The sequence below is a fragment of the Helobdella robusta genome (assembly GCF_000326865.2).
Source record: "Helobdella robusta unplaced genomic scaffold HELROscaffold_48, whole genome shotgun sequence".
Taxonomy (NCBI): domain Eukaryota; kingdom Metazoa; phylum Annelida; class Clitellata; order Rhynchobdellida; family Glossiphoniidae; genus Helobdella; species Helobdella robusta.
This window is the reverse complement of record NW_008705215.1, coordinates 1,069,630-1,080,682: the sequence shown is the minus strand read 5'-3', so window position 1 is coordinate 1,080,682 and position 11,053 is coordinate 1,069,630. Positions and strand designations below refer to the sequence as shown.

Sequence of the window (11,053 nt, the reverse complement as noted above, 5' to 3'; positions counted from 1 at the left end):
TAATGCGTTGATTAAAATTTTGCTACGAGAAGTATAAATGTGGGTGGTGATGAATGAATAATTGTGAAGAGCGTTAACCCATACAATCAAAGAATCATTAATGTGTTTGTGTTGAAACTACCTTTTTAACGTAGCACACTCACAAACCCAATTAACAGACAGGCCCTTCGGCAGTTACCGAGACATGGCTGGCATCGTAGCATCAACACTGCGTAGGAATAAAATCATTGCAAAGAAAGTGGAAACCAAGTTGCAGAACCTCGAGCTGACAATCAGCGCAAATGCTGGTCCCCTCGTCAACAACAACAACACGTCAGATGCCCTCGCTCCTGAAAACAACAAATTTTCAAATGTTTCCAGCAACATCAACAACACTTCATCATCAACTACTTCGGCAGCAGCAGCAAAAGTAACAAAAACATCGACGACTTCAACATCCAAGAGAGGGTCATTCAATGATTCGCCATGTGCACCCATAAAATCTTGCACTAAAAACAACAAAAACAGTAGCAGCAGCAGCAAATTGAACAGCAAAATCACAAACCTGTACGTTCCCCCATCTCCCTCGTCATCATCAATCTCATCGCCATCCTCATCGTCGCCATCGTCTACAAACAGTGAGGGTGTTAACGAAAAAAGTAAATTCTGTCCGAAAAAAAAGCAGAAGAAAAATTTAAAACGAAAAAAAGATACAAAATATAAATTAACAGAAGCAGACGACATCAACGTATTCCCCGAATTGGAAGATGACGCGGATAACAAACAGGCGGGCGGGGGAAGAAACGCTGGTAGCGAGGTAGCAAGCAAACTTTCTACCACCACCACCAGCAACAATAACAACAATAATATCACCAACAACAAAACGTTGAGTTGCAACGGAAACATTTGCTGTCGCAAAACAAATTTCACCGACAACTACGGATGCGGTGGGGCCTGTGGGGGCATCTGCAGTCGCATTGGTGGCGGAAGTGACGTCATTGCAAGTGGTGTGGGCGGCAACGTCAGTGGAGCTGGTGTTGGGGTTTGTAGTAGCGATATTTCTTCGGAGGCTGCTAGGGAATTGTTCTGTGAGGATTTCTGGCCGGCCTGTCTGAGTGTCCTAGATGATGGAAGACTAAGTATGGAGTCTTTTGAGTAAGTTTCTGATTAGTTGGTTGGTTGGTTGGTTGGTTGGTTGGTTGGTTGGTTGGTTGGTTGGTTGGTTGGTTGGTTGGTTGGTTGGTTGGTTGGTTGGTTAGTTAACTGGTCGGTCAGTCTGGCTGGATATATAAAAAAAATGTAAAATATTCAATTAAAGTTTTCCGATTTTCAATATGATTGAAATGTGTTGCCATTGTTAACAAAATTTGAAATATATTAAAAATGATAATTTAAATGATTTTTGTATATTTTCATTAAATATCCCAGCATTAACTGTAGTAAAATGGTAATAAAATAACCACTTTAATTTGAGCAACAATGAAAAATCAAATGAAATATTAAAAGAACTATTTTTGTTCTCACTGTCTATTTTTTAAGCTTGCTTATAATAAATCAAAATTGTCAGTTGAAAATAGGTAAAAATAAAAAAACTAAAATGCAAAATTTCAATTAAAATCTCAAATCTGTTAAAACAATTTTATAATTTTTGTAAAAAATATTTATAATATATTATAAATATATTATATTTATAATATATTATTATAATATTAAGAACGAAACATTTGCACAGGTCACATTTTATAGTCCCAACGTCACTGGTTTAGGTGGCGTGATGGCCTAGTGATTAAAGGCGCCTGGTCCTGCTTTGCATTGACCGAGTTCAAATGTGAGGGGATCCTCGCCTATCACATGCATTGTGTGGTATGCGTCGTTCAGCAAATATTCATTTAGGTTGTTTGTGTGGTGTTGATACTTATAAGTCTTAGAAGAGTCTAATGAACTTTAACCTTTCTAACATTCTACTGGTTATGGAAATAGTACCAGTGTGTTGTGAGTGATATGAAATGTGACATCCAGTTGTGGGCGACATGATGTTCCCACCTGCACGGCCTATCCGCTAAAACATTTCAAACATTTTGCAGACGATAAGCAGATTTGTGGTGGCTCAACCAAATGTATTCCATTATTCATTCGAAGGTGCAGAGGCTAGCGTATACATTATGCTGAATAACATTATCATTGACGTTTAGTACGTGCATGTATCGGGAAGTTATCAGATATTTTTTGTTATTGCGAAATAAATAACATTTATTTTTAAAATATCCACCAGCTTTGCCGATACTTTATATACTATAAAAAATCTAATACTTGTGTGAAGTTGCATCTGGTTCATGCGTTTGCACCTTGTTTGTTCATTTGTTTGCACCTTGTTTGTTCATTTGTTTGCACCTTGTTTGTTCATTTGTTTGTACCTTGCTTGCCTACTTTTACACTGTCATGCAAACATTTACATTCTAGAAACACCGAACTCAAACAAACAGCTTCCTCTTCAAGTCATCCCCATAGCATCAGAAATGAAATGAAAATACGAAATTTCTATAAAACTCGTTACAACGTTAACTGCAGACTGGCCTCTCGTTATTTTATTCTGCTTATATAGTTCCTCATACCTCTGGATTCATTCTGGATTGATACGTACAAGTGTGTGCATGTGTATAAATAATAAAGGAGTGTATAATAATAATAATTATTATTTTTTTTAATAATAATAATTTATAATTAATAAATATTATTATTAATAATAATTAATAATTATAATAATAATAATTATTATTATTATTATTATAATAATAATTATTATTATATTTACAATAATTATTATTATTATTATATTTATAATTATAATAACAACGACATCGTCATAAACAACAACAACAATAATAATAATGAAAATCACCCATCGATTCATTTCATTCATTGTCGGTATGCATTAATTCATAGACTCCTAAATAATAGATACTAGACGAGAAACTGAAATTTACACATGCCTAAACTGAGGCCATGCATTCTATATTACACACATTAAGTAAACAACGAAACGCCTTTAATTCAGCAACACATAAACATTTTAATACTTTGAACAAACGATTAAAATGTTAAAACAATAAATATTTTAAACATTTATTAAAAAATAAAAACAGTATTCATTGCAAAAAAAAAATATAATTATGAAAATAAATTCAAATGTTCTGTAATTTACAAAGTTTTCTTTTTTTATAATTAATAGTCATTTTTTCATTTGCATTTTCTGTAATTGATTTAATTAAATGATTTGCAACAATGTTGAAAAATACATTTGAAATTAATTATTTGAGATCATGCCCTGTGGTGCAAAATTCTGGAAATTCATTCTCCAAGTCATTATTGTCATTAAATCTATTTACAATATCACCAAATAATTGTTGCTGGTTTGAAACAGAGAGAAATTTGTGTAGTAAAATATCATTGTTTTTGATGATGGCAAGCACAGCAATTTTGATGAATACAGGCACTGATAACCTGCAGTACTAGTTGACATGAGAATAAAGGCCTGTTTCATCAAATATGATGAGTAGCATCGCTTGTGCTTTTTAATTAAAACTAATTGCAATTCTTTTTTTAAAAATGATATTTTAATTATTTCATCATTATTCAAAGAGCTTTCATCAATAAGGTCTAAACATTTTTCAATTTTACTGATTCCATTTGTGAGAATAATGTCCCACGATAGCGGTCTGTCACATTCACTGATGGCTTGGAATCTTGCAGCAATATTTAACAATTGAGAAAATTTGGTTAACTTTCCTTGCAGTAAATCATTATAATTTTTTTGCAGGATAGCTTCCTCACACATTTCTACAAACAAATGTAACTCAGGTGTCACTAATATTGAACAACTAATAGATAAATGATGATCTTCATCAACCTTTACTATTAGTAATACCATGTTGTTGTCTATGAATTTAATTATAAATTCAGTAGAAAAAGTTATTTCTTTCTCTAATTTCATTTTAATATCTTCAAGATTCAGACCTTTGATTGAATCTTCTTCCATAAAATTTCTTTCCAACTCTCCGAGTCTCCGAGTCTTTCCATTTCTTTATTATTCCTACTGCTTCGAAGCGCATTACCTGATCTTGATGTAGTTTTTTCACACAACATATGTTTTGAATGATTAGAAAAAATAGTTGGAACCGAATCGGGTTTAAGTCTTATCAAAAACGTATCCTTGTTGTTTCGGCGTTGACGAGCGATTTTGCTGTCCTGAGATGATGTGATGAAATCATCTGGAGTAAAATGCTTCGAACAAACCCTGGTATGTTGCGAAGGATGAAAATCTTTTCTCGCGATATTTTTCAACCACTTTCTTGCTAATTCTTCGTCATCAATTGGAAATTTATAAAACGTGATTTTCTGTTTTTCCTTAATCTCAGACTCCGAACGATTTTCTGACGTATATCCAGATTTACAGCCATAAACACAACATTTATTAACCATTTTGAAATTAATTATTTAAAATAAAATATTTTTAATACCTTTAACATTTTTAAATAAATCAGCGAAATAAAAAGCAAAATTAACAAGACAATACAAGCGTTGATAAACGAAATCAAAACGTTCAAAAGTAAACAACAGCAACTTATATAGCGAGTAGCATTTATTTATCAAACAAGCATGGCCTCAGTTTGGGTCGAGCACACACAAAATTTCATTTAGTTTCTCGACCAGTAGGATATTATTTAGGAGACCATGATTAATTCATAATTAACGTTGCATTAATTCATAATTAACGTTGTCACTTAGATGCAATATTGAAATGAAATGAGACAACTGAGAGACAATGAGCGTGAAATAAAAAGCAAACCAACAACTCAGCAACATAGTAGCACCCAAACAACAACAACAACAACCAACATACGTCAACAACAAAAACGTCAACTTGAAAAACATCAACCAACATCAACATTCACCAGCACATTAACAACAACGACAACGCAACAACAAACATAAAACAACATCAACAACAACAACAATTAAACATTAACAACAAAAACAACGCAACAATAAACATAACACAACACAACAACAACAGCGATGCAACATTAACAACAACAACAACTACTACTACTACAATTCAACAACAACAACAACAACAACAACAATGCAACATTAACAACAACTACTACTACAATTCAACAACAACAGTGCAATATTACCAACAACAACCACTACACGCGCAGTTCGCTGGATGAATGGAACAACACACGCAAACAATGAGAAAACAAACAAATTATTTCGATTAAATAGAAACATGGCTTGAATGCTCCTATCGTGATGATGATTATGATGGTAGTAGTAATGATGATTGTCGTGATGATGATGGTCGTGATGATAATGATAAGAATGATGATGGTGATGGTGATCACAACATTGTTTACGCTGGCATGTATGATTCTGCAGATTAGCTGAGAGACGATAAAAATATTGCCGAGAATCATATATGTAGAATAACATATGTTATATATATATATATATATATATATATATATATATATATATATATATATATATATATATATATATATATATATATATATATATATATATATATATATATATATATATATATATATATATATATATATATATATATATATATATATATATATATATATATATATATATATATGCTGTTCTGTGTATATGTATGTGGTAAGAATAAACTGGCACATGTGAGTGGGATAGCAGGCGGGTTTATAATTATTGATGGAATAGTGCTGGGCATATCCTCCGTATAACATCATGCACGATCACATTGGCTGGATGTCATCCTGGCATGTTTAAAATTAGGACGGTGTTCATGTCATCATCACATCAACGTTATTGTAATATTTAAAGTTTTGTCGGGCCTACTTTCTGTACGGTTCTTCACTCCCTTGATTTGAAACGTCATGTTTACTTCGTGTCGGTCACACTTAATACATCGGAGCACTAGAAAGAGCACTTCAGTCTTTTGTCAAACCATTTGGTCGATCGTTTGTTGGAAATGAAGGCTTATATCATTAAATTGCGTTAAAATATTTACTTCATAAGCATCTGCGGTATCGAATGTCCAACTGAAGCTCGAGAAATAGAAACGCATGGGCACGCGAGCTGCTGCTCTGCTGTCTGCTCTCCAAATTGTGAACGTTCGAAGAGGCGCATGCTATCACACCAAAGTTGAAAAATACTCGGGCATGAAGTTAACGCTGTAATACAAATACATAAACACACGTACACACAAACACACACACGTACACACACACACAAATACACAAACACACAGATCTACACGTACACTAGGCAGACATTAACGAGCCAAGACCCCATAAAAGTTGTAGTGTATGACTTTAACAGCGGGATGAAACAATTCACCAACTCTGCATTCAAAAGCATTTGAATGCATCCAAATGCTTTTGAATGCACTGTTTGGTGCAAATATTCAAAACTACAACGACTCAAAACTCAAGCTTAATGGAACTTGATGATGTTTTATTGAGACTTTGAAAGTATGAGAACAACAGTATATGCAAAAACGTGAAACTCTGCCTGAAAAGTTTGCAAATAAAAAATCAAAGTAATTGTATACGGGCAGACAATAAATAAGAAAAAAAGAAAAAAAATGAAAGGAGAATGAATGAAAGAAAATTTGTAAGAGGAATGAAGGTGTGAGCGAATTTGAAGGCGTACCTTAAAAATTAGAAGGAATAAAACTTGTGCAATGTTTAAGATGGCAAAGATAAGGTGGCTTCAAATAAGTCTACTTACATAATTCATGCACTGTTTTGCGTCAACATTCAAGTCCTTGCCGAGTGCTGCGGTTGTCATTATGAATAGAATTATTTATTATTATTATTTGGTGAAAGTTTAAAATTAATTTCAAATTTAATTTACAAATTGAAATTACAAAATCACTTCCAGAACTTTTTACATTGATTTTCAATTCGATTGAAAAAATACTTTGATGAAATCGCTTCACTGGTCATATTGTTTCAATTGTTATTTCAATAACTATGATATTTCAGTCACACATGAAATAAACCAGCCACCTTTTATTTATGAAAAAATTTAACTATAAGTGGCATTTTTATCAGGTAAACATAAGTTTAAATTTATAAATTTAGTGGCAGAACTTGTTAAATGGTTATTTTTCCTTGATTTGTTGTGTTTGTTTCCTATGCTTATACGTCACCTATTTATTTTAAATTTATTTCCTTTAATTTTCATTGTAAAATTTTAGTTTTATAATGTTAGTGATGATACTGCGTTTTTATTACCTGTCAGGAGCCGTTTTTGGTCATCTATTGTGCCATGCCACAACAGCACACCACATAGGACCATTCACAAACGCTCAGTCAAACGAAAGGTCTTTAGCATAGCATAACACGAAACGCTGGACCATCAAACAAATAAACAAACAGAGGCACACAAAAAATCTCAAATAAACAAACAGACATACGAACATACACACACATATATAAACACAATCACATATAAAAATAAATACAATAATTAAATAATTATATATATATATAAATACAATAATTAAATAATTATATATATATATATATATATATATATATGTGTGTGGCCTTATTTGCAGCATGAGTTCGGAAAATAAGTTTATTTTGAATTTTAATAAACTAAACGTTCACCAAAAAACTTTAGTGAGAAAAATTGAAAAAACGAACTACAAACATATTAACGCCAAACATTCGGTAGAATTTATAGAATATTGTAAATATATATATTTGTGTATATATATATATATATATATATATATATATAACGCCAAACATTCGGTAGAATTTATAGAATATTGTAAATATATATATTTGTATGTATATATATATATATATATATATATATGTGTGTGTGTGTGTGTGTGTGTGTGTGTGTGTGTGTGTGTGTGTGTGTGTGTGTGTGTATGTGTGTGTGTGTTTATATATATATGTGTGTTTATATATATATATGTGTTTGTTTATTTTATGCATGACAGAACAGAAAAACAATTAAGGAACCAATCAAAAGGCACGGTATAAAAATATTTGAGCCTCTAGACACAACCACAACATATCAATTTGAACACAGATGATAGTATAGGAATACCGAAAAAAGCTTTTCTGTTCTATCATGAATAAAATAAACAAAAATTTTGGTTTTGAACTAAAGATACTTAAAAATGATTTACCATCAGCCGTTAAAAATATCGAAAAGTTAAATTGGAAGTTAACTAACTCCGAACATGCTGTGATTTTCATCAATAATTGCATTTCTGGCTTTAAAAAGAATTTGAAAACACATCTATTTTCGTCATAAATAATATCTATTTATTTGAAATGATTTCATTAAACCTTCATTTGTTTTATTATTTTACTGTTATGGATAGTGCTTTTGAAAAATTTTGGTTTTATTTAAGCGCTTTTTAAATTTACGATAATAATAATAATAATATATAAATATTAGCTTTTTAGCTAATAATATATATAAATATATATATATAATTATATATATATAATATATATATATATATATATTACAAAAATTATATATATATATTAACAAAAATATATTACCGGTGTAGCAGTTACATATACTCAAAGCAAATGAACTACATACACTCACACACACGTACACAAACAGGCAGACAGACAGATAAAAGCAGAAAAACTTCAGCCATCTTAAGCATATATTGATCATTCCCTCCAGCCCAAAGCCCAAAATGTTGCCTCAGAGAACTTGAATGTTTGCAAGCATTTAAAAGGAGAGATATGGTTTGAATGGAGACGGTGCGGTGATCAACTTAATGAAATATTTAACATGAACGGAGCATCATTCTTTTACTATCTTATTGATGTATTTTTATAATATTTTATTTCTTAATTAAATCTACATGTCATGGTGAAATTGAACAATTCAAGTAATGATGGATGGATGAATGTACGAATGGATGGATGAATGGATAGATAGGTATATAGTTGGATGTATGGAGGGATGGATGGTTAGATAAATGGGTAAAAAATTAAATAAACAAAACATATTAAGATGAATGTATACATGGAGTTCAGTTGAAAACTTCATAAAATTTAACATTAATGGAATAAAAAATATAAAATTGTTCAAAGGCTATAGAATAATTTACATATAAGTCGGCGCATTGAGCATGAATAGATGCATGCGCGAGTGGGTGTGGGGACGGATCGCAAGCAGTTCTTTCATTTTGCCAATAATTTCCTCGACTTAAACGCATGACAGAAGAGCATGCAAATAAATCATGTTACTCATTCTAGTGGTTTGATACGTGTGTAGTTGTTCGAAATGTCGGCTGGCCCGTATGTGGCTTGAAATGTCAGTTAGGCTGACTATTTGCTTGCTTGTGTTTGTTTGTCTGTTTTTGTTCGTTTGTTTGTTGTTTATAAAAATTGTCGTTAAAAAACCAGTTGATATTATGTTTTTTTTGAATATTTATAGTTATTTTTTTTTTAGATAATTCATGTTTGAAAACATTTGAAAAGAAAAATTAACCAAAAAACAAAACTCCAAAAATTATACAAATTGAAATAAATTAGTTGAAAAACAGCTTGAGCTAAAGCAATAGACATCAATCCCACAGACAAAATATTAACATGCCTACTAAAGTACAAAAAAATACAGAAAAGTACAAACATAAAAACAAACATAAGAACAAACAAACAAAACATACATACATACATACACACACACACATACATACAGATATACAGACATAATACATACCTACAAACAAACAATCAAGCTAACTAACAAACAAACAAAAATACGATATGCCTACCTACAAACAGATATTCCAAACACAAATACAAACAAACAGGAATGCAATTCATCAACTTTCCATTTGGGAGGAAAATAATTTTTCATCCAAAGAGCAGGTTCAAGTAAACACAATAAGGTGTTTAATAAGATAATGCTTTTAATATATCATTACATACGGATGCATATCATTGTTTACAAGCTGAATTACCATTAAAAACTGGTTGTATTTTCTGGTAATTGTTATTTTCTGGTATTTTTTACCTCCTGGTTTGTATTAACAACTTCAAATGTTTGTTAACAAGTTTGTTTTTGTTGATAATGTAAAAATTTTGGACAAATAAATCAAAGTTTAAAATTTCAAAGTTTTTTTTTAAATTAAATCAATTTGAATAGTTAACAAAATAAGGTCTAAGGAATATCTTTTTCTTTTTTAAAATGTTTTAGGTTTAAAAACATTGTTTAACATAACAAGTTGGATATTTGACTGTTGTTAGTTACAACATTGACGAATTACTGCAACTGTTTTAAGAATGAGGATAATTCGTGAGTCCATTTGTAAGACGTTTCCAACTTTTAATTGAAACATTTTACGGAAAATTATAAATTATTTCAATCGTTTTTCAAATGTAAATTTTTTTTGTTGTTTTTTCATTTAATATTTATTTCTTTCCAAAATGTAATTCAAAATATTGATGCAATTAGCTTAGTCGCCTATTAAATACAAATTATATGACCCGTGACTCAAAATCTTGCAATGCTTCACCAGCAAGAGACATAACAAAACAGAAACACTGGGATTGAAACTGCCCACCTACACACGACGAAAAATTTTGTTAGGGTAGTGGTTGACTTAATTATTTTTCTATATAAATTTAGACTGGTAAATTTAGGCAGTAGACACTTTGATTGATGTTAATGAAAAAGACACTGGTTTTGAAAAACAAATGTCAACAAAATAAGATATAAACAAAAAGGCCGGCTAAAATTTAAAATTTAAAAAAATCTAAGCCCATCCCGCAAAAATGTTTTACTGTTTATAAAGATATATCCACTTTTCGTAGAGGCATAAATATTATTGGCTTTTGTTTATCTTACATTTTTTTATAAATTAAAATTATAAATGTTTTGGCTTTAAATGCTTCAGACAACCAGGTCCGCACGACCAGTTTCTAAATTAATGGCGTTGCGTCCCGTTTTAAAAACAGAGAAAATAATGAAAAAATCATTCATTCAAAGCCTTCCCTCCTTCCTTCACAGCTAC

The 11,053-nt window shown here is 31.0% G+C and overlaps 2 protein-coding genes across 2 annotated transcripts; one reads left to right on the top strand and one right to left on the bottom strand.

The window, feature by feature from the left end:
• Positions 1-184: 184 nt before the first annotated feature.
• On the top strand, positions 185-2,171 carry HELRODRAFT_178554 (hypothetical protein; the record flags this gene model as incomplete). The annotated part of the gene is made up of 3 exons (XM_009026636.1): positions 185-1,134; positions 1,746-1,842; positions 2,064-2,171. The coding sequence occupies 3 exons, from the start codon at positions 185-187 to the stop codon at positions 2,169-2,171; spliced, it is 1,155 nt and encodes a 384-aa protein (XP_009024884.1).
• Positions 2,172-3,287: 1,116 nt separating this feature from the next.
• Positions 3,288-4,458, bottom strand: HELRODRAFT_178553 (hypothetical protein; the record flags this gene model as incomplete). Its single annotated transcript, XM_009026635.1, has 2 exons — positions 3,288-3,386; positions 3,994-4,458. 2 exons carry the CDS (start codon positions 4,456-4,458, stop codon positions 3,288-3,290), a joined length of 564 nt encoding a protein of 187 aa, XP_009024883.1.
• Between the last annotated feature and the right edge of the window lie 6,595 nt (positions 4,459-11,053).